The 25144-nt window shown below is 40.3% G+C and overlaps 2 protein-coding genes across 2 annotated transcripts; both read left to right on the top strand.

The window, feature by feature from the left end:
• The first annotated feature begins 778 nt into the window (after positions 1–778).
• aknad1 (AKNA domain containing 1) lies at positions 779–10801 on the top strand. The gene is made up of 21 exons (XM_078791038.1): positions 779–1042; positions 1113–2017; positions 2092–2166; positions 2250–2349; positions 2546–2643; positions 3410–3469; positions 3535–3668; positions 3763–3919; positions 4947–5086; positions 5403–5513; positions 5581–5695; positions 5764–5855; positions 6340–6512; positions 6580–6673; positions 6743–6910; positions 6988–7058; positions 7127–7239; positions 7281–7404; positions 8290–8386; positions 8450–8591; positions 8673–10801. Exons 1-21 carry the CDS (start codon positions 835–837, stop codon positions 8883–8885), a joined length of 3390 nt encoding a protein of 1129 aa, XP_078647164.1. The 5' UTR covers positions 779–834; the 3' UTR covers positions 8886–10801.
• A 1526-nt stretch (positions 10802–12327) lies between these two features.
• On the top strand, positions 12328–22399 carry fndc7a (fibronectin type III domain containing 7a). Its single transcript, XM_058069094.2, has 12 exons — positions 12328–12585; positions 13898–14158; positions 14651–14908; positions 14984–15238; positions 16861–17115; positions 17209–17466; positions 18601–18858; positions 18920–19174; positions 20130–20396; positions 21422–21451; positions 21524–21560; positions 21990–22399. Exons 1-11 carry the CDS (start codon positions 12366–12368, stop codon positions 21553–21555), a joined length of 2349 nt encoding a protein of 782 aa, XP_057925077.2. The 5' UTR covers positions 12328–12365; the 3' UTR covers positions 21556–21560; positions 21990–22399.
• Positions 22400–25144: the final 2745 nt, after the last annotated feature.

Genomic DNA, 25144 nt, shown 5'->3' with positions numbered 1-25144 from the left:
GAATTAAGCCTATTATGTCTGTAGAGGGAATTCTAAGGCTGTTGTGTTTGTTGTGTTTCTTAAGTTTGAAATCATTTGTTATAATAAAGTGAGAATCATAGACTATAATAAATTATAATATTAATTATTGTACACGATTATATTTAAATACATATATAATTATAGATAAAAGTCCCAAGATTTTTTTTTGCAATGCATTGTCACTTCCTCTATCGTTCCTAAGCAACCGGACGCCTCCATGCAGGCTGCCTGGATCCAGATGGACAACACTACCATGTTGTACAATATTAATGACAGCGCAGAAACACAACCTGTTCAAGAAAGCATATGTCAAGACAGGAAGGGAGAGAAGTTCTGTACTTGTACCTACTTGCTGGAGAGGGGAAGCGTGGTCGCAACCAGGAATATTTTGAAACTTGAAAAAATTGTGGTACCCCTGGTAGATCTGTGCATTATGTAAGTATACTGGATACTAGATAAGCGGCATGTTCACAACTTCCCGTTAATGTAGCTTGCAAGGCTTAATTATGTTCATTTATTTGCAATTATTGTTTTGTTAGATTTAAGTTTCTCAGTTTTTCCTTTTCAAATCTTTGTATCAGTTATTTATGTGGCACAGTTACTGACATCTTTATCTTAACATTGTAAAATCAACTGCATTGTTACATATAAATACAGTGCTGTTGTTACAATTCACGTGCACAAATATCCTTAAAGTACTTACTTATATAGTGTTGTAAAGTCATGTGTGGTAAAGTGGTTATTAACTTGTTATTTTGTGACATACAGGCTATGTTAAAGCTATGTTAAACTTCTTTGTACTGTCAGTGAGTCATGGAGGTGGAACCAGAGGATTCTGATGACGGCATCCAGGCAGAGCATAAGACCACTGTATTGTGGGAAAAGTGCATCCAGCAGAGCATCGTGGTGGACCTCAGCGAAGATGAAAGCCTCCGCCTCAGTGATCTGCAGCCTTCTTCCTTAGCCTTCAATTTCTTGAAGGTGGAGTCTGAAGGGTCAGAAGCCAGTGTCCATCTCAAGGGTGAGTCTCAAAGGAAAATAAACACAGCAAGAGTGAATGATGAGATAATTGCCAATGTGGTTGTTTGCAGAAATTGATAAGCTATCAGGAGTGGCTGACACCCCCTCAGGTTCCAGTGTTGTCAGTAGTGAGAAGCTCGAATCACACAAGAGTGGCATCTTGCAAAGACACATCATACAAGATGAGGAGACCCTGCACCAAGAGTATGAAAACCCTGAGCAGAATACCAGCGATGAGGATCAGGAGGACCTTCCTTATGACGGAGATCTTGGCAGCCTTTACTTCACCCACATGGATGGTTCTAAGAGTAACGTGACATCTGATGGAAAACAAAGTGCAAGTGGTTTACATTCGGCTGAAAATGTGGAAAAACAAGCAACTTTATCGCAAGAAGATGCCAGAAAGCACAATGAGGTCACCCCATCATGCATTTGTCCTCCAGCTGACGTTAACCAGCTGCTGCTGCGACATCTCGCCAGGGAGGAGTCGCTACAGACAGGAAGGCCGATTGAAGCAGAAACCCTGCCGGAAGTGTCCCTGCTGGAGAGTGTAGATGACGTTCTCTGGAGTGCATCAACTTACAACAATACTACAGCGCTGAGCAGTATCTCTGAGCGAGAGAAGAGTTTATCAAAAAGTGTCCATCTAGAGGAGACTAATCCTGACAACACTAATCTTGAGTGTAAAGTCCCACATTTGCACAGATCTTTCGGTGACCTAAAGTACGGCCAAGGTCAAGTTCATTACCCACTCCCCGACTTCTCCAAGGTAGCTGCCAAGGTGAAAATCCCAAAGGGTCACTCAAGTGGTCCGGCCAGGCCTGTTCCTCAAGTTCCCAGCCCTATGATAAGAACCCAATCCTCTCCAGGCATGTTAGAGGTGATCAGCAGAGTTCTGGAGGATTCAGGCCAGCCTTCAGAGACTCCTCAACACATACATCAGCAGACTGGTCCTGCAACGGTGCATCACCTGCAGGTGCAATGCATCTCTGCTACTTCGTCTACCATCTTCCTTGTACTGTATGACTAATGTTTTTGTGTTCTCTTTAGGCTGAATATGATAAATTACTGGCCAAATACACAGACACTGAGAATCTCAGAGATAATATAAGGCTGGGGATCAATGTAAGTAAACTTGTAGTAAAGGACACCCACATCTTTGTGATTAAAATAAGTTTTGCTATATGACAATGATGCTGTATTTGCAGCCCTCTTCAGACTTTTACATCAAGAGCTATGAAGGTGATCCAGGAAATGCAAGTGAGGGAAGCCATGTTGGACCACTGGCTCCTCACATTCCAACACTGGGTATGTTACAGTATGACATCTGATATTAAACCTGGGAAAAGCTGCTTGTTTCCATGTAGACAAATGGGATCAGATGACTCGCTTCTGGTTACACAAACATCTTCTTTTCTTTTGGGTGCTTAAGTTACACGAGAGTCACTGGACAAGCCGACCATCTTAAATACAAAATATCATTTCCATATGTTTCATAAAACAGTTGAAAATCAGTTGATCACGTCTGATCAAGAAGAGGTCAGTGATGCTGAAAAAATGGCAGCTGAGCTGAGAGATGTCATCAGCCAGTTCATGCAGACGGTAAGTTAATCAACGAAAACAAAGCAAATACCACAAATGCTCCATTTAATTCCATTAACCACGGAGTCTTGTTGTGTGGTCTACAAAAGCAAATAACCGACAGGTCAAAAAAACATTGGACTTAAACAGACAATATCTACAAGATGCTGCTTTATCTACCTCTGCATACGCTTTAAAATATTGGTCACTCTAATCAGCTGTTGGTGCAACGTGTAAACTAGCTGCACTGTTGTTTACAATGATTGCATCAGCAGTATAAATGCTGACTGAGCAGTTTGCCCCTGCCACTATAACATTGGTTCTGTTGCTCCTGTGTTGTGTTAATATTATGAGTGTAAAGGTTTCCCATAATCACCGTTTGGTACTAGAAAAATCATTCCTGGAAGGCAAGGGAACAAAATAAAAACAAAACCAGTGAGCTTTTCTTTTTAATAATTTAAGAAATGAGGTTATTCTCCAATAAATACAATTCTAAAAAACAAAAAAATCTGGAAATGGCTATACACATAGGAAAGAAAGAATGTGAGGGTCACTTTGGTACATGCTGGTAGATGCTAAAAATAATTAATAATGAATACATTTTATTTTTTTAAATATGCCATGTGTCAATAAAAAACAAGCTATAGGCCAAAAAGGTTTCACACTGAAAAATCAGAATAGGCATTCATGTACTGTAGTTAATATATTTGTTAATAAATTCCCACTTGGTCAAAGAGAGTCCGCACTCAATCATTTTCAGTACTCACAGCAACATCTTTTTATGCAGGTGCATGACTTTAAGCAGAGAGTAAGCAACAGGTCGGTTAGCAGAGAAGAGCAGCAAACGGTGAGCAACCATTCATATCTGAGTCTGTCTATGCCTGCACTTATGTAACGCTGGTCTTCATTTAGATGTTCAGGATCTTGATGGAAGCCCAGGACCAGTTGGAAAGAAAATACATGAGCAAGAAGGAAGAGCACAGAGCTTTAGAAATGCAGAATTATCTGGGCCTGAGCAGAAATATTGGAACATTCGACCCAAACAGGTTGAAAGGGAGTCGATGGATTGGGTTGTATTTGTGCACATACAGCACAGCAGTATGTATGTTCATGTATGTTTGCTTATTTGCATGTGTGCAGGCTGGTGGAGGGAGATATATTCAGGGTGGGAATGCACCTCGAAGACATAAAGGAAATGATTGACAAAAACTTGTGCGAGCAGATCATCCCTCCTCTTTTATCATCTACTCCAAAAACAATAACCATGAAAGCCACGCCGCTACCATCACAGCATGAGGTAACATACTCTGAGTTCTGATTACATTTTGCATTGAAAGGAATCAACCGTAAGAAAAAAATACAAGCACATTTGTGTCAGATTAATTTTTTTGTTTAGAGAGGAATGAAACGTAGGGGCGTTTGTGACTGCAGGGTATGCGTTGTTCGATTGTTTTTGTTATGATTCCATTAAAATTTTTATATACACTATTATTTCAATGAAAACAACATATGGAATATTATTATAAATTATTTAAATATAAAGTGGAACCTTGGTTAGCGTCATTAAGGTCTAACTCTTCCTGAAACAGACGTTAACTGAATCAGTAGAGAAAGCTAAAAAACAAATCCAAATACATTTGTGTAGTTTTACAATTATAGTTTGACATGCCAAAATCAATTTGAAATGCATATAAATACATCTCACTGATGCCTGAAAGGGATAAACCTTAATTGAAGACATGACTGTTCCCAAAGACACGATGTGGCAGCGAGGTCAACACCACCTTCCTGTTTTGCCATGAGTTATTTATTGAATTCAAGTGTTTCTCACCTCAATAACCCAACATGGAGCCAAAAAGAAGTTGCAAGTGTCAGCATTTTGATAAAGGTGAGAACCACAACTGAATTCTTTGGGAACAGTCAAGTCTTCAGTGAGGGTAAATGTAAACTTAAATGTTCATTGATCCCTTTCATTCATCATTTATATGCATTTAGAAAAGTTTAATGCATTTAAAACTATAATGACGTTTTTGAGAGTCAACCTATGATGACATCATAGAAAGGCAACGTAACAGACTTCTGGTTCCGGTTGGTTAGCAAATTAAAAATCCCAGAAGATCCCCCAAATCATGGCATCCTTCAGTATAATTTTCTCTGTGGTTGCAATGCTTTTAAAAATAAAAGCACACTCACATGAAGTGTTTACATTGAATGTTGCTGGGGGTAGACCCAGAAAATGTTGCAAAATGTTATTTTTATATGCACTTGAGATAGAGAGCTGTGTGGAAAAACAGCTCTAACTTTGACTGTGTCTCATGTTTCAGGGGTCAAGTGTAGGTTTGACCACTGACTATTTGAAAATGGAGACAAAGACTGAGGCCAAAAAAGAGGCCAGTGGAGATGATGGATTATTTGAAGAAAAGAGTGAGATCCTAAGTGATGACTTGACAAAGAGCAGCAATAGGTGAGGACATAAAGTATAAAGTTGGTATAAATCATTTGCCTCTGTTGTACTTCCATTGCATCAAGATGAATAAAGTTATTAAGTATAAATTCCACACACATAATAAACATATTTACTATTATGTGCATCCCTTGTGTAAACAGAAGACAGGGATGTCAACAGTCGCCATTCATCTTCTGAGTGGTAATTGTTTGTGTGTGTGCTCATACAATTGGCATGTTCTCAAGCTTCCTGCAGGCGGATTGTGTTTCAGGTACCGTGTTGGTGTTTAGTTCCATTGTGCCCAGTCAAAGAGTGTTTTTGGAATTGTGTGCAGGCTTTCTGTTGACTTTGTGGAGGGACACCCAGAAGTCGAAGATGATGAAGAAGAGGGAGAAGCGGACTTGTCCAAGGGGAAAGGTGGCAGTCAGCAATGGACACCAGGGAGGTCAGTGTCATTATGGATGAATGTTAGTTAATTAGTCTTATTAAAGCTGCAAACATTCTTAATGTAGTGGTACCCAGGATGGTGGTCTGAACCCAAATTCAGAATGTGACCTTGTGGATGGTGTTAGTCTGGTGGTGGAGGTCTCCTCCTTCTCTGATGCATGCTCACCATCACTATCACAGGTATTCTATCATGTTTGTTTGCATGTTTTTTGACTCCTTAAAGTAAACATTTACTGTTTTCTTTGTAGGGGGTTGTTTGTAGAGAGACAGATAGTGGTTTTGGGAGCTCCTACTTGAATCAATCCAGTGGAACATTTCAGCCTAGTCCTCCTACAGAAAGGTACAAAGCCACCAGGATGTTAGAAAATGTCCATTTCTCACACGACTGTATGTATTGGTTTGTGTGCAGTGATGTTGCAGTGATTTATCCAAACATGCACCCCAATGTGTATTTTCTTGACAAATACACCACACAGTGGTGCACCCCAAAGTTTGACCCAATAAGTTCAGATTGACTTGAAATTTCTCACACAGCTCAATACACTGTAGAAAACATCTGTTGTAACTTTAGGGTGTTTAACCGAATCATCCCAAAATTAGGTACACATATGTATTCAGGGGACTGGCAAACGTGTGTCAAATTAATTGTCCACAAGTCTTTGGCCGTTAATATATTGATTATCAAATTTTGAGGATATCTGTATCGCAACCCATAGGGGTTGCCACAAATGTCACCCATGGGGTGTTCAAATTGATTAATCCATGAATGTAATTGATCCAAATGCCACAACAATGTCCCTAACTCCTTGAAAGCCCTTTTGCAGAGTGCACAGTGATGGACTAAGTACCTCAGACAGTGAAGGCTCCTCCTTCAACCTGCAGACAACCATCCATCCATCAGACGTGAACACCTGGCAGCGGACCAGTTCACCAGTCCAAGCTACTGTAGCGGATCTGTGGGTGCAAAGTACCACTAAAGACTCAATCAAGCTGCAAGGTGAGTTCATTTTCATCATTGTAGTCAGCATAAATGTATACATTTTCTTTCTCTATGACCTCAACAGGCCCTGATGCAAGCAATTACACCGCCTCTGAACCCATCCTGAGAACTGCCATGGATGGAGAACATAAAGAACACCACATGTGCACTTGCAATAGGTGAGTGAGACATCACACCCATTAAAATGTATCTTTTTTTCAGTAAACATGCATGCTATGTGCGTCCAGTGAGGCTATCCAAGCCTTGCAAGCAGAAGTATCAAAGCTGAAGAAGGATCTAGAAGAAGGCCTGGTCCAACTTCCTCAACTGGTGCAGAAGATGGACTACCTTGCCTCCAAATACAGGCAAGAGCGTAGGTCCAATAATAAACCAAGGATCCACCACAAGCCAACCAGGTAGGTAGACTAGCAGACCCATTAATAAACATAGCCTATATTAGTAAATGATACAGTATTATTATAACCTTTGGCAGGCAGCGGCAAACCAGTCGGTTAAGACTAGACGACTGGATTTCAACAGATATGGACCCAAGCAAGAGCAAAGGTTCTCCAGCATTTCAGTACATTAAAAAAATGTCTGTATATACAGTATTTAGATCGTGGTTTCCCCAGGGACAGACAGTGGTGACACGTCCTGCTCTCAGATGATGCTGCACTTCCACAGTAGGCCTGTGGGAGACGACAGAGTCAATTCAATTTCAGGTCCGTTTCAGGAGACGTTGCAAGCCAATGGTGGTTAGTTAGTTTTAGCGCAGTAGATAACATAATATACTTGTATATAATTTGCATTGTCTGTTCTGCTCCTCAAGTATCAGATGGACTCACGCCTGGACCCACAAACTGTTGTTTGAAGGAAAAAAGACACAATAATTCCAAACAGAGGACGCAGAGTAAGTGACAATAATATGATCGCCTTTATGACCCTTTATGTGTCTTTGATACAGCATGTCAAACTGAATTTTGAATATAGTGGGTAGATATTGGACGCACGGGGCGTGTTACACGGGGGAGTGGTTAGCGTTTTCCCCACTCCGGTTTTCCCCCCACATTTCAAAAACATGCTAGGTTAATTGGCGACTCCAAATTGTCCATAGGTATGAATGTGAGTGTGAATGGTTGGTTGTCTATATGTGCCCTGTGATTGGCTGGCCACCAGTCCAGGGTGTACCCCGCCTCTCACCGGAAGTCAGCTGGGATAGGCTCCAGCATACCCGCAACCCTAATGAAGATAAGTAGCATAGAAAATGGATGGATGGGTACTGGAGACAGGCATATTCAATCAATCAATTAGATTATTGAATAGTGTCAATTATGTGGAATTGATTGATAATTAAACATATAACACGTTTCTAATAACAAACAAAAAAAATTATTATTGTAAAAAAACATTTTAGATAATAAACGTGTGTAAATTATGAGCTAAAAAGTCATAATTACGAGATTAAAAAGTTATCATGACAAGATAAACAGTCGAAATGATGAGATATAAACTGTGCATGTGCCATGTGACGAAGGTTCCAGTGAAGAAAACACACATATGCAGTTTGTATCTCATTATTTTTACTTTGCTATCTCATAATTATGACGATTATCTCGTAATTTCAACTTTTTATCTCATAATCACAACTTTATCCCATAATTATTACTTACCATTGGATTTTTTTTCATTCAGCGGCCGAAACGGGCTTCCTTAATTTCCTTATCTATCACTAAAGAGTATTTGATATGACATAAATTGCATGAAGTGTATTACCATGCACATGTTCCTGCACTAGAGGCCACCATAGAAAGATGGTCTGGCCCATTGCCTTCGTCCACCCAGAGACCCCTTCTGCAGGTGGGCTATGCCTCCTCCTGCAGTCTTCCTGCAAGGTGAGTCACAACAATATCATCACAACAAAGAAGATTTCATTATGACATTCCTGTTATATTCAGCTACAAAGTGAGGGAACTACCTGTTCATTCCGTGGCCCATCCCCGGAAACATTCCACCCAGTCGGACACAGCACTCCTACCCAGCAATGTGTACTTTCAGCAGACACTGTCCCCTGCATCAGCATTCCGGACAGGAAGCAAGGTGATATTTCCTCCTCACTGTTCTTATTAGCATGACTTTGTCACCATCTAAAATATCATCATCCTCTCTTTTTGTTTAAAGGAAGAGAAGATGATCAGGCCTCTAGACCAGGCTCTCGCGGCAGCCCGCGACATGAAGAGGAAAACCGACCGCATGGTGAAGAGACTGACAGGCGACCTGGTCAAAGCTCAGCTCATGCCGCAGGAGAGTGCACAGCATTCAGTCAGTAGGAGGCAGGACACAACACATCACTTCATACAGAGAACACAGGACCACCGGAGACTATTTCTTTAGCTAGTGCATAATATTCATTCATTTTCTATACCGCTTGTCCTCATTGGGGTCGCGGGGGCATGCTGGAGCCTATCCCTAGGCAGTGCATACTATATCTTATTTCATTATTAGGATTAATCATTCATTCATTTTCTACCACTTTTCCTCACGAGGGTCGCGGGGGTGCTGGAGCCTATCCCAGCTGTCTTCGGGCGAGAGGCGGGGTACACACTGGACTGGTCGCCAGCCAATCACAGGGCACATATAGGCAAACAACCATTCACACTCACATTCATACCTATGGACAATTTGGAGTCGCCAATTAACCTAGCATGTTTTTGGAATGTGGGAGGAAACCGGAGTACCCGGAGAAAACACACGCATGCAAGGGGAGAACATGCAAACTCCACACAGATGGCCGAGGGTGGAATTGAACCCTGGTCTCCTAGCTGTGAGGTCTGCGCGCTATTATTAGGATTATAATTATTTAATCTAAATCTAACTGCCAATACTCAGCACTTTCACTCCCTGTTTGAAATACAGAAGAATAGAATACGTAGATGCTATCAGTCACAATTTCACATGTCTTAATTAATAGGAATAATTTGACCTAAAAAAAAACTTTTATGAATAGTGTGATCCCTGGTGTTGCTCATTTCATAATTCAGATGTTTAGATATTTCACTTATATTTCTGCATTCAGAGCACAAACTGTGAAGGAACCTAACATCTGCACATACATAGGTCAATAAAGTAAAATAAAATATTAACATTTTTAAAAATATTTGATTTGTATTTCTGAATCGTGATTACATACTGAGGAGGAACATGGCAACTCCACATATAAGGCTGCAGAATAAGTAATATAATAAATAAATGATTTGCTATAGAATACATGCAATAAGCTGCAGGGGTAAAGTGAATCAAAGATGAATCAAATAAAAAAGTGGGTCATGTAGTCAATATAACATTTCGGGTAAATCCCACTGTGTCTTCAATTCAAATGAATATCAACTTCAGTCCCCCTAGCTATGTTTCCAATGGCCGTCTTCCACCAGACCTGTGAGCGCTACGTGTCCTTTTACTTTGTTTGTGTTAGGTTTGTTTGCTTTGTGGTTCCGCTCCTATCTTGCCAAAGTCTGTTGGTGATGCGATGGGATGTGTTGTGTGTTTGTCATGGGGCTATCAAGTTCTGCTGTTGTTCTTAAGGGGGTATCGGGTAAGGGGACATATCCAAACGCCTCAGGACTATAGTTTAGACACACTGGTCTGGGTGAAGCGTGACTTTGCAACTACAGTACATGCCAAACATTTCCTGCAATTAAACACCAATAAAATTTGCTCTTAGAACTATGTGTTTTGGACCATCTGATAACAACTTCTGTGCTTTGAGTGGTGTGTCTTATTCACACGTGAAGTTAAATTTGATCAGCTTCTCATGGACAATAACAGCCTACATAATGCATGTCCATCACAATACAGACACTTTGCCACAAGTGAATATAATATTATATTATACTGTGTTAGGAACAACTGCAGCATCTAATGTGATCAAATACAAAAGCTGTATCAACAACTCTGATGTACTGATACCATAATTTCAACACCTTTTTTTCTTAAGCTTTGAACACTCCAGCTTATAAAACGGTGTGGCTGCTCTATGGCTAAATTGTAATCTCATGACATCTCCTTGACTTCAGAACTACTTCAGTGCACAAGTTTGCCACTGGAAAGTGCAGGAGGTCACTATAGTAGTGGACAGAGGCAGCTTGGTACATGTAATGTATATTTCCTAGGTACCTTTTAAGTGTTAAGTTGCTGTGTGATGAGTTTAATGTTGTTTGTAAGATGACACTGTGAGTCAGACTGTTATTGAATAATGACCTCCTGCAATTTGCAATGGATTGGCAAGCTTGTTGTGAGTTTTGCATCGCTCATGACTGTCAAATAAAGAGCTGCCTGGTCCTCACAGACTTATGCCCACCACAATATGTCATTTTATGACATGGACACACGTGACTTATATATGAACAAATCTGATTTTTTTTCTCTAAATTTAGTGGGTGCTGCTTATAAAATAAGATATATTGTTATTATTGTTATTACACTGGAATTTACGGTACACTGGATAACATGCTAGTTTAGCTTAACCTACTTCAGTGTATTGTATATATTTCTTCATTATAGCATATTACCCTATATCAGTGGTTCTCACTTATTTTCTGTCGTGCTTCCCCAAAGGGACAGACATTTTTTCACACCCTTGATTTAAAATACTATTGAGAAACTAATGTACATACTGAACTTGAAACTGAAACCAACAACATGGAGATTTGTGCATGCAAGTGTATTCAAGTTGAGTAAGATAAATGTGTACATATTGGCATTGAAAAACAGTTCACCCTAACCCCTCAGGGGGGCCCGCCCCACTATTTAAGAAGCACTGGCCTATATGAAGTTACTCAAAATGTCCCAAACAGGAATTCATGCAATATCAGTGCTTCCAATTAGAAAGTAAAATAATAAAGTCCTTTTGAATTGAACTATTTCTACCCTTTGCTTAAAACAAAATAAATATGTAATGTAAATAAATAAATGTAAATGTGTTCTACCACAATAACATTTTGAGCTTATGATTTTATATTTCCAAGTCTTCAATGCAACATTATAAAAGATTAAATGTACATCAAAAGTCTTTTTCAAAATTGACATTCCCATCTATGAAAGATGAGCTTTCCTCGTCTCACGCGGATAGGCCACCCAAGCCCCCCTGAGGGGAGGAGTTTCAGCCTTTGGGCTCTTTGGTATTTGCAGAAACAATAAAGCACCTGTCGGCTCATCAGAGGGATCGCGAGTACAGAGAAAAGAGACCTCAGCTTTGCTTAAATCATTTTGGACACAAAAAAAAACATTAATCTTGCCTTCAAGTCTGAAATGGAAACGATATGGAAACTTTTGTTTTTCCTGACGATGAAACAGGTAAGCGATGATTGTCTCTGAAAACAAAGCAGCAAAATAGAAAACAAGAACAACAATATGAGTGACTTGTAGTTTTGTGATCTTTAACGTCATAATCAATATTGCATAGCGGTGTGGTTGTGAACACAGGCTCTTTTGATTGTTACGGCTTTCAACAAGTGTGTGTGGCATGCACACCCTGGCCTCAATGGACAAATTCATTCCAACTTGAAAGAAATACCTGAAATGTGTGTTGAGTGAAAGCAATGTGGAGTCTGCTGCATCTCTTGTGGCCAGCACATAGTTTACTTCAGAATAATGCCCTTGAAAATCCTGCAAATGCAATATATTACCAGTTTATTGATATGATTGTTTCTGTTATTTTCAGATATGCACTGCTGAAAATGGTAAAAAAAAATTAAAAATCTTATTTTCTGACATAAAAACCTATCCTACACTGTTCCATGCTAAATGCAAATTTCCCTTCTATCTTTGATTCCTTCAGACATCACTTTCTCTGTGTTTACGGCCACATCCAAAAGTATGACCATGCAGTGGACGGGACATAGTGGCGCCACGTCCTACAAGATCACAGCGACACCAAAAACCTCTCCAGAGCGCTCGTTTTTTGTTCATTTCAGTGGTGACACTGTGATGGGCTCAGTCAACTCTCTGTCACCAAACACAGTGTACACCATGCACTTGGAGGCCATGGATGATGCCCTCAATGTGCTGAGCAGTGCAGAGACCGAAGAGTTGACAGGTCAGTGAACACAACCGTCGATTGATTATTATTGATTATTCAGGTACAAAAGCAGTATGACCTACCCATCTGGTCCTTGTATACGGAAGACTTGTGGGATTTCTGTGGGAATTTGTGATGTCAAAGGTCTAAGAGCGAGCCTCATGGTATTACAGCCTTTTTTTTCTACAAGGTTTTACTGAAACTAAGTGGCTGATGATTGATTTTGTAAAGGTCGCATAAAATACTGTTTTTCAACAATTTCAGTCTTAGGTCCCACAATAATGTTTTGTACTGTGTTGCCCAAAATATTGCCTTGTGGTTTTAGTAAGCCCTACTAGAACACTCTTTGTATGTCTGTAGCTTTAATGCTAATGAGCTGTGTTTGTCTAGTGACAGATATTACTGCTAGAACATCATCAAAAAGTCCATTTTGCATAGCAGGGGACCTATAAATGTTGTTAGAATGTTGTATTCTCATGTTAAACGATGCAAAATTTCAGATAATGAGGTTTGCACATTTGGAAGTGAGCCCTGAAAGAAGTTTGGGATGGCTCTCAACACTCGATTTCAGAGATTTTTTTTAACACTGGCTTACTGTGATGTCACAGTGGGCCGGACTTATTTATATGGGCATGCCCGGATACACGCTGTAGGCTTGCCCTCATCTCGCTCTGATGTTTGTCGAAGATTTCACCATGTTAGCATGGAGCAATGGCTTCCAGGAAATATTTGTTCAGGTTTGAGGGAACACAAGCTTGCCTAAAGAGGCAAACATCAGGCAGAAGTGGTTGGAGTTTCAGATTCCTGACCACCAAGAGAAAAATATGAGACTGCTTTGTGGACATGGGTGATGCTGGATTGGATCTGCAGTTGCCGAAGCGCGCGAGCTGCAAGTAGCAATTTATCAGTGCCCTAGCTAAACCCCTACACCGACAAAATTAGAAAGTGGGGTTCGGTAGTAGTCTGCAAGTCCTCGGGAGGGCTCGGGAGTGTGACTAATCAAAGCGGAGCGGGCATGCGCGGAGGCAGGCCGTGGGTAGAATAAATTAAAACCGACCGTTTTGGAAAGCTGAGGAAATACAGCTGGAACAGGTGCAGATTATGGAAGATCTGGTAAGCTTTCTGTGGTGGTTTCAACTCAATACAAAGGGCCAAAAATGAACATAATACTTCCCCTTTAAATGGATAAGCCTTTTGTCTGTTGTGCCCAGTAATTGGTCTACATCTGTCCACCTTTTTATTAAAGTCAGATGGGATAGGCTCCAGCTCCCTGCAACCTAGCATGAATTGATGTAATTTGTTTAGTGTCTTAACTACATCCATCATGCAGCCCCAGAGGTACCCAGCATTGAGCAGGCCTACTCCAAGCACAGCGACAGCATCACTGTAGAGTTTGCAGAGGTTGTCGGGGCCACCAGCTACATCTTGAGGGCGGTGTCACAGAGCCACGATTTCTTCTCGGAGACCACGGTGAGCAGTTCCCCGGGCACCGTGATGAAGCTTCGTCCTTACACGCACTACAAATTGAGCATCATGTCCGTCAACGCGGGGGGGCGGAGCCAGCCATCGTACCCCATTACAGTCAGAACAGGTACTATAAGGCCTTGATTTGGTTGTTGTTTATATGTTTACCATGCATATTCTAATTGACATTTAGCATGAAGACTACCTGTATTACTTACAGTTAAACATACTTTTCCAGCCACTTTCACTTGGCCAGTCTTGAAAACTTTTACAAGCAATTCTTACAAGCTAATCTGTGTACGAGAGACTGCTTATTTGTTGTTTCTTTAGGACAATAGCTTGTCTCACTCCGCCGGCCATAACAGTGTGCCATTTCACGTCTCATTGTGGCTGTCTTGAAACTTCGCAGCTTATGCATAAGAGTAGAAACTGTATCCATCCTCTGCAATGTTAGCGTTTTCACTAAATGAAAAGAGAAACCATGAGAACAAGGTACTGTCCACCCCCCGGGGGGGGACACAGTGAAATATAATCACAGGGATGCTGAATCTATGTTGCTTCTCTTACAAAACAACATCGTTGGTGGAGTTCAATGTTTTAACGCCTATTTTGTTGTCAGTGGTGATGGCGCCCATGTTGAACTCCACCTCCCCTGATGATGACACCATCCTGGTCAGCTGGTCCCCCGTTGATTATGCTGTCCTCTACTCGCTCTGCGTCATCCAGCAAGGCTCCATCTCACGCGTCAAAGTCAACACCACGGACAACTCCGTTACCTTTGATGACCTTGAGGCAGGGACCACATATTGCATCAAAGGCACAGCTTGGGACTCTGAAGGCCGCGTCGGAGATGACCTAACCGTCTGCCAGATCACACGTGAGACACCAAAACGCCAAAAAATGGAATCTGCATCACTCTTGTAATTAACATTCCCTTGGATTTGACTTTCAGGTCCGCCAAGTCCAGATGTGATCCATGTTCAGGTGACTCAGGGCCGGTCCCTTGGCATCGCCGTGTACTGGGTGTTCGTACAGGGAGCCGAGGAGTACTTGGCTTGGACCACCAATGGCCAAAACTGTACCACCACAGCCAATAACTACTGTTACATCAGTGCTGTGACTTGTGGTCAGAATCACTCGGTCTCTGTCACAGCCTTCAACTCAGCTGGACCCAGCAACCCCTCGCCACCAGCTGACTACGTTACATGTGGGTGGAATATTAATAATATCATATACAACACACAACACACACTATGTAAACCGCTGCTGGTGGCTCATTGGTCAAACAGTTTAGTCATATGTGAAATGCTATAAAGTTTGGAGAAAGATTTGACCAAAATGACAAACGCTAACGTAGCTTACCCTTCTGCTGTTGTTGCTGCAGTAAGGCAAAGCAAGAGCAGAATTCATACACAAGGTAATTCAAAGTGCTTTACAGAAAAGAACGGTAAAATCAACATCCATAAAAACATAACATTTGTCATGTTTACAGCTGAATACAAGTGTTCAAAAGTTGAGCTTTATTTTATTTTATTTTATTTTATTTTCATTCATTCATTTTCTGCCGCTTTTTCCTCACGAGGGTCGCGGGGGTGCTGGAGCCTATCCCAGTTGTCCCAGCTTTGGGCGAGAGGCGGGGTACCGGTCGCCAGCCAATCACAGGGCACATATAGACCAACCATTCACACTCACATTCATACCTATGGACAATTTGGAGTGGCCAATTAACCTAGCATGTTTTTGGAATGTGGGAGGAAACCAGAGTACCCGGAGAAAACCCACGCATGCACGGGGAGAACATGCAAACTCCACACAGAGATGGCCGAGGGTGGAATTGAACCCTGGTCTCCTAGCTGTGAGGTCTGCGCGCTAACCACTTGACCGCCTCACCATGTTCCTTCCTGATTCTGGCATCCACAGGATACCAGTCCCTGAGCTTCTCAGAGCTTGAGATGGTTTATGGGGCTCTAACGTGTCCGAGATGTACTTTGGTTCAAGACCATGCCTCTGAGCGACAGGAAGCCAGTGCAGAGATCTAAGCACTGGACTAATATGGACATATTTTCTGGTTCTTATATCCAGAGCATCCAACATTCTGTACTGCGTCTGTTTAGAGAGCCCAGTGAGAAGGCCGTTATTAGTAGTCTAATGGATTAGTCTCTGGAAATCTGATTTAAACACTACTACCTTAATGTTTTTTAGGTGGTATAAAATCGCTGTTCAGGTCTGATTCCATTATTATCCTTCGATTTTAAGTTTAATTTAAAGTTTAGATTGATGAAGATAAGATAAGATATGCCTTTATTCGTCCCTCAGTGGGGAAATTTGCATTGCACGGCAGCAAGAGGACAGAATCAGTTAAGCAGTACAAAATACACAATATAGAAAAATAAACAACACAAGTATTAACTAAATCAACAGTTTCTCCCAGAGTTATATACAAATACAGTATGCAGATAATAAAACGACATGAGATATATGACCGGTCTATACACTGAGATCTTGCTAGTGAGTTAATATGAGTATATAGAAATACTACACATAGAAGTAATGGAATTAATGGATGGTGTCCCAAGGCTTGTGTTCATAAGTAATGTGAGAGTACGATGCGGAGCGAGCACTACACAAAGGCTGGAAACATTCCGGTTAAACACGATACATTATGGGTATTTGAGAACATGACGGTGATATTTGTTTATCACTCATAGACATGCATATGTGCCTATTCTTATACGTAAGTCTTTGTTTTCTCTTGTAGTTACGTATATAAATGTATGTAGCAGCTCCAGAATGACTGCCATCACTCATAAACTTTCCTTCTTATGTCAGACCCGTGTCCTCCAGACAACGTCTGGGTAGAGGAGCCGCATGCTGGGAACTGTTCAGTGATGTGGGATGAAGTACCACTGGTGGAGTTTTATATGACCTTCATAAAGCGGGACGACGGTATCGAGAAGTTATGCAACACCACAGGAAGCAGCTGCCACTTTTTCTGCATGTGCGGTTACACCTACCTCACCAGCGTCTTCCCCTACAACCAGGCTGGATCCAGTCCCTATGCACATGTGCAGAACTACACCACCGGTAAGAACAAATGAAGCAATAAATACATTAATAACATAGCATTTTCTTTTTATTTGATTTATTTTTTTCTGTATTCCTCAATATCTCCACCAGTTCCATGCTGCCCAGAGGATGTTTCCTTAGAATCAATTTCTACAGAAACCATGGAGGTCACATGGTCACCAGTCAAAGGGGCGGAGCTTTACGAGACAACCGCAGTGCTTGCCGATGAAGCCATCCGCTGCAATGACACAGAGCCTGTGTGTGCACTCTCGGATTTGAGTTGCAACGCAATATACTCTGTGATTGTCACACCTTGCAGCGAATTACGAGGGTGCAACCGCACTTGTATGTCACACGCTCACGAGACAGGTATTGACGAGTCCCTGCAACACGCTTTGATTATTGTGTAAATGTTGGGGGACGAGCATTCAAATTGAGCTTTTTCCAATAACAAATCAAAGGCAAGGTCATGGTCGGAAAAGCAGTGATGTCATGTTATTATGTAAATCAGGGGTCTCAAACTCAATTTACTTGGGGGCCACTGGAGCTCAGGTCTGGGTGAGACTGGGCCGCATCAGGTTTTCCAAAAAAAAAAAAAAACGCATTTATTAAAAACAAAAAAATTTTTAAAACTTCGCTTTGGTTCCAATTTTCTACAAGAAAATCTCTGATAAAACATTCCACTGTTCTCAAATATCTTACTTTTTATTTTTCTACACAAAATAAGATGAAAAATAAACAAATCAAGAATAAAGAAAATCAATCACTCAGTAATAAATAAATAAATATAATAATAATAATAAAACGGCAAATAATAAAAACTTAAGAAACCACATATAGTTGGTGGGTAGACAAATTATTTTTTTCAGATTAAAATGAACAAAGCATTATTAGAGCCCTGTAGACATGACAAAACACGACTATAGTCACATTTATACTCTTTTTATTTACAACATATTGTGCAACTGCAGGGTCTTGAGACACATGCTAACTCGCAAACTAGAGAGCTAGCGACCTAAACGGTAGCCTTCAAGTTATTTCATTTAAACTTAAATAGCCAAAATCTTCCACACGGATAGGGAGGATAACTATTAACAGTTATTTAACCTTTAACATGAACATTAATCAAACATAATAATTTTTTCTGGGTACATGATACCATACAGCATCCAGATCAAACTTCCGCAAGCCACACTAACATTAAACTTTCATATCAAGGCAGGGGCCTCAAACTAGTGTCCTGCGGGCCACATGTGGCCCGCGGGCCGCGTGTTTGAGACCCCTGATGTAAACGCTGCATTCAAGAATACTGGGAAGTCTGACATCTACTGTATATGTAAATGTGTGTTGCTATATTGTCTTTTTTATTTTTTACAGTCTAATTAGCATACTGTCCATTATTTTTGAGTGTGTGTGTGTATGATCAACAAATCATTGTCAAACAATGTCTTGTGGTACGCTACTTATCCTACTTGATTAATTGAATTTCCTCTCTGTTTGCAGCTCCTTGTGCTCCAGACATTGTAAATATGACGCAGTCCAACCAATCATCATACAGAGTCCTACTGACAGCGCCCAACGACCAAAATACAAATTATACCGTCACTGCTGTTGGCCGCTACGACACCCACACTTGCCATGGAAGAAACAACTCCTGTGAGCTAATGGAGCTACCCTGTGGTTCAACTTATGAGGTCACAGCCGTGGCCACCAAAACTTCAGGAATGAGTCTAACCGGATACAGTAAAGTTTTAGAAACAGGTACTGCAAGGTGATGGATCACTAGTGATCCACTGTGATTACCACATTGTATCATTCCCAGGTCCTTGCTGCCCCGAGTCTATGAACGTGAACCAGGTCACACAGGCCGTGACCAACGTCACATGGTCAGTTGGGCACGGTGCCCATTCCTTCATTGCCATGCTGACATCACCACGCGGACACGCCAAGTGTCACACTATGGACATGCATTGCTTGATGGGATGCATCACTTGCGGTACTAACTACAGCGTCACCCTGGAAGCCATCAGCAGCACTGGACACATGTCAGAGTGCAAATACCATGGCTTCTCATCAGGTGAGGACAAAATACTACTAACCTTCAATAAGTGGGTCATTACTGCATTATTGAAATACTCATGCTAAGACTACAATTTTAAGTACACTTGAGCATGCCTGGCACTTTTGAACAGACCGAGGCAATCGACATCATTGACCAGGGGTCTCAAACTCAATTTACCTGGGGGCCACTGGAGCTAGGGTCTGGGCAAGGCTGGGCCGCATCAGGTTTTCAAAAAAAAACAAAAACGCATTTATTAAAAACAGAAAAATATATAAACTTTTTCAGTGCTTTGGTTCCGATTTTCTACAATAAAAGCTCTGATAAAACATTCCACTCTTCGCAAATATCTTAATTTTTATTTTTCTGCACCAAATAAGATGAAAAATAAATAAACAAATAAAAAATAAAGAAAATCAATCGGTAATAAATAAATATAATAATAATAATAAAAAACGGCAAATAATAAAAACTTAATAAACCACATATAGTTGGTGGGTAGACAAATTATTTTTTTCAGATTAAAATGAACAAAGCATTATTAGAGCCCTGTAGACATGACAAAACACGACTATAGTCACATTTATACTCTTTTTATTTACAACATATTGCGCAACAGCAGGGTCTTGAGACACATGCTAACTCGCAAATTAGAGAGCTAGCGACCTAAACGGTAGCCTTCAAGTTATTTCCTTTAAACTTAAATAGCCAAAAACTTACCACTTCCACACGGATAGGGAGGATAACTATTAACAGTTATTTAACCTTTAACATGAACATGAATCAAACGTAATAATTTTTTCTGGGTACATGATACCATACAGCATCCATATCAAACTTGCGCGGGCCGCACTAACATTAAACTTTCATATCAAGGCGGGGGCCTCAAACTAGTGTCCTGCGGGCCACATTTGGCCCGCGGGCCGCATGTTTGAGACCCCTGTCATTGACTCTTCATCTTTTGTTTTGTTAGGTGCCTGCTGCCCAACCAACGTCAAGCTGTACCGCTGGGCCAACAACTCCCTCAGGGTCTACTGGCGCACATCCTGGAGCGCTCAGGTCCAGCAGCACGTGGTGGAGCTGTATGGGACTGTGGCCAACTACACGTGCCTGGCAGCTGCCAACAAGACATATTGCGACATCCAGGAGGAAACATGTGGGGATGTCTACAAGGTGGTGGCGGCGCCCGTCGGAGCTGACGGCGTCAAAGTGAGCTTCTGTCAGCAGAGGACATACTCAGGTGAGCTGCATCGTGCGGACTAAATACATCAAGCTGTTCAACGCTACGTTGCGTTTGAATATTGCTCCATCATGTGTTTTGTTTTTGAAAAATTCATTAATTTACTCATTCAATCTCAGCCATCCCTCCCAGTACTGGCCATTTTTTAATATTTATATAGACTTTGAGTTATATGGAGTTTATTTCTACCTTTTTTGTTCTTTAGTAATCTTTAGTAGAACATAAGTTTCAGCAAAATATCAGTTCTCAACAAAACAAAAGCTTTTTGTGAAAATACATATTTCAAGCTTTTAAACTTTCACTCTGACACAAAACTAGCCATATATAATTAGCCAAAATATATAACGATGCCACAATATAAACAACCAAAAATGGTTGTTTTACATGACAATAAGAATTTATTAACAACTATTTCATTCATTCATTTTCTACCGCTTATCCTCACGAGGGTCGCGGCGGTGCTGGAGTCTATCCCAGCTGTCTTTGGGCGAGAGGCGGGGTACACCGTGGACTGGTGGCCAGCCAATCACAGGGCACATATAGACAAACAACCATTCACACTCACATTCATACCTATGGACAATTTGGAGTCGCCAATTAACCTGCAACCTAATTAGCCCGCGACCCTCGTGAGGATAAGCGGTAGAAAATTATTGAATTAATGAAAATTTAGACGTGAACTGTGTGTGTGTGTGTGTGTGTGTGTGTGTGTGTGTGTGTGCACGTGTTTGCACATGCATGTGAATGAATTCAAATTTCTCATCTGTGTCTTTTCACTTCCTGGCTACTGTTTTGGACATGGCCCACAGCAAGATAAAACGCAACTTTGACGTCATTTCCTGTGCGGTCAAGGTTATGCTTTATAACATTTATTGACATATGTCCTGGCTGCTACAATTAACGTGATAGATTTGTGAAGGGTGATGTCTACTTCCAAGCCAATGTACCAGTTTTAAGCTGTCATGTTATGGTCCAATTACTACAAATTGTTTCTTTACATTTGGTCATTTTAATGTCCTCCTCAGTTCCCTGCAAAGGATTTAATGCTGCCCTCGGTAAGTGTCCTTAAAACCCAACATTGTACCCTGTAAGCTTATGAATAACACTCTATCTGTCTATCTGTTCAGTGATCTCTCGAGGGAGAAGAAGCATAAAATAAAGCGGGTGAGTTTCATGCGAATCAACTTTCGATGACTTGCGTAACAGCCTGAGACAAAGGCGCTGATTGTTGCATGTGTGAAAGCAATTGATAAAGGCGAGCCACGTCCAATGGTGGCGCTTCCCAACTTGAGGCGTATCTTGTAACGCCATCACAGGCTTCCATACAGTCAAATGATTGTGTTCTCCTAACAATAGGAGTACATTTTAAAGGAGAACAAAGATACAGAGAATAATAACATAGAGGTGACTTCTTCCCGTGTGTACCTGCGGGACGCCACCATAGAAACGTGGCAAAGAGAGACAGTGAACGTGACTCGGGGAAAAAGATGCAGGAACGTGACACATCATGTGTCACGATGTGACGAGAGCTGCTGGATGCATATGCACTTTCACATACAATACGACATTAACGTTCATGTTTCTAACCCTCAGGGAGCCTCTTAGCGACACCCCAACATGGAGGAGGACGTTGTTTACGTCTACTGTGGACATCCAGCATAAGTGGATGAAATATTATACTCCTGTTTAGGAATGTTTTCTAGTAATGTTTACATAAAGACATGTACGACTGATTTATGCTGAATGTCAATATAAAGTCACTCAGAAATAAAGGTGCAGCTTAAAAATGATAACGTCAGTTATATCAACGATCGATACGGGCGGCAATCGTGCTAGCCTTTTGTTATCAGCATTGAAAGGCATTTATTGGCAAATGCCGATTACACAATTTTTCACATAAATTGTCCGATACTGATCGGTGGCCAGAGCATCTCTAGTATTTTTATAAACAAACATCCTCGTTAGCATCCGATTAGCTTGCCACTACATGGTAACAGGAACAGGAAGTCAGCGTCTACGCCCATCTATGTTAACACAAAACTTTGTATTTTTTACATGCATACAAGTACCTTGAATGTTCATTTTTCCCTTTTACTCATCCTTTATGTATTTTGAGTTGTTAAAACTATACTAACTATAAAAATGTGTGTAATGCAGATTTACATAGATTATTTAAAGGGAAAAATTCAGTCATACCTACACTAACGAAGGTTCCGCTGTAGAAGTCATATTAACTTTACATTACACTCATTTATGTAACATTTATTTAAATGTGGAGAAACTGTAGCAGTAACTGTACCCAACTGTGGTAACTGTGCTTAAAAAAACCCTATTCCGGAAGCTGAGAGACATATCCCGTAACCATCCCCCCCACCCCCGCCCCTCACCCACACACACACACACACACACACACACACGGACACACACACACAAAAAAGGCTCAACTAATAAAAGTGGATCACAGTGGGCCTGGAGTCCTGTGGGTGATACAGGTGATCAGGTTGCTGCACATAATTCATGGGTGTGGTTGCCTGCAGTTGACAGATGACAATAAAACATCATTTTTGCCAACATCACTATTGAGTGTCATTCATCATTGGGGTGTGATGTTTATATGAGCTCAATTGGCACCTACAAAATAGGCCAATAGGCTGCAATAGGCTGCTTAGATGGTGCTGACATTTGAACATACTGCCAACGGTCTATTCCGCCTCTTCCTGCGTTGACTATGCCTATGTGACACTTACTCATTATGTTTGTTGTTAGCTAATGCATTTGAGAATTACTAATGTTAACTAATGTACTATAATAACCCCAACATGACTAAAAATTGGTAATCGCCTCTCTAAGACTGCTTTATATACGTATATATACTGTATATGAATTCCAATAGCTGTCAGCCAATTATTTTATATGTGCCAAACCAAAATGTAAGATTTTAATATGTAAGATTTATATATTTAATTGCAATTATAAAAAACATTATTATTAAAACATTATTGGCAACATATGCTAGCTATTTTTCGGTTTCAAAAAAAATAATTTGGAGCGAATGACATAACATAAAGTGAAAATGATTCATACCCTAAAAAAATGTTGACTGGCCCCGAGGCTGCACTTTGGACACCCATGGAACATATGTATGAACATATGCATGAATTGAGAAAGATGAGGAATATTTTTGGCCATGGAACTTTTTGTTAAAATATAACATCCTTAAAATATTGATTATATTTCATGAAATTTCTTCACACATTTTAATTGTGTCATTTCCTGCTGAAGAAATCAAACAAATATTTGCTTTACCACTCAAAATGTGGCCACTGTATGAGTATGTATGTTAAAAATCCATAACATAAATTGCTCCAAAAATCCTGCACAATAACTGTGCAATTAACCATGCAATAACCATGCAATAAACCATGAAATAACCTGTGACTTGCCAGTGCAGGAAGATAGTGTCAAAGAAAGGATCTCTGGTGTGCACCTTCATAAACAATCACCTTGTTTGGATACAAGGGACAAGAGACACCCTCAACAACACAGGGACCAATAGGACAAACAAGAATACAATGTAAGGAACTGTGGATAATTCTCTAAAACAGGGGTGTCCCCTGCTGTTTTGCCTCCCCAAACTGACTACCCACCATCTGAAACTGTTGACAATGAAGCTGCCACCTGTGCTCTGGACCTTCCCTTATGTCCATTTACAATCTTTCTGGACTTCAGGATCTTCAGGATCACCTCAAACAAAACAAAACAAAACAAAACAAAAATTTCAGTCTGGATTCTATCCATGGAATATGTATTACAGTTAAAAAAAAAAGATCTTTACTTACTAAAATATACATTATTTCACCTCATAATATTCTGGGTTTAACTTTTTGCCTTGTTAGCATGACTTTTTCTTTTATATATATATATATATATATTATATTTAACCTTTTTTTTGATTTGTTGTTTTTGTCATAATATTACCACTTTTTAAAACAACTCTTTTGTCTTCAGTATTTCAACTTTATGCTACTAAAATGACATAATTTTTCCTTGCAGTATTACATTATTCTCATAAAAGTAGGACTTTCTTGTATTTTTACTTGTAAAATTGTAAAATTATTACATTTTTCTATTTTTGCTGTTGGTATTTCTTATATGCTACATTTTTAAAATGAGATGTGCGAATAAAAAAAACAGCCGAGGGCCACAAATGGTCCAGACGGCCACACTTTAGACACCTCTGCTCTTAATTGTTTAATTAAACAAATGAACTGAATAAAGTCTCCCTACAATAATAATAACTAATAATAATAACAGTGACAATGATGTCATAATCACATGCAAAGTCCACTCTTCCTACCCAGGTGATTTCTGCGATACTTGAGGATAGTATCAAATAAAGCATCCCTGGAGAATACCTTGAAAAACAATGCTTGTATTCATCGGTCCCACATGTGGACACAAGTGACTGAAGAGACGTAACACCCGCAACACAACAGAGAAGACCATCAAACTGAGATATGTGTACTTGATGTACTTGTACAATCTGTGGAGTCATACATTAATATTCATTTCAAAACTTTTAGCATAATAACTTTGTTTTTATAAAATCACCTTAAGGAAATTAGTGAAAGTTTTAACAGTAAAGTAGATCAGATCAGGCTTGTAAACAAGTACAAATCATTAAAAAAGAACTTTTCATTATTTAATGACAAATCCTGTGTATAGATTATATGACCATGAAAATGTAG

The sequence above is a fragment of the Doryrhamphus excisus genome, linkage group LG6 (genome assembly GCF_037039965.1).
Source record: "Doryrhamphus excisus strain RoL-2023G ecotype Guam linkage group LG6, RoL_Dexc_Guam_v1.1, whole genome shotgun sequence".
Lineage (NCBI taxonomy): Eukaryota > Metazoa > Chordata > Actinopteri > Syngnathiformes > Syngnathidae > Doryrhamphus > Doryrhamphus excisus.
This window is presented reverse-complemented; position numbering and strand designations above follow the sequence as displayed.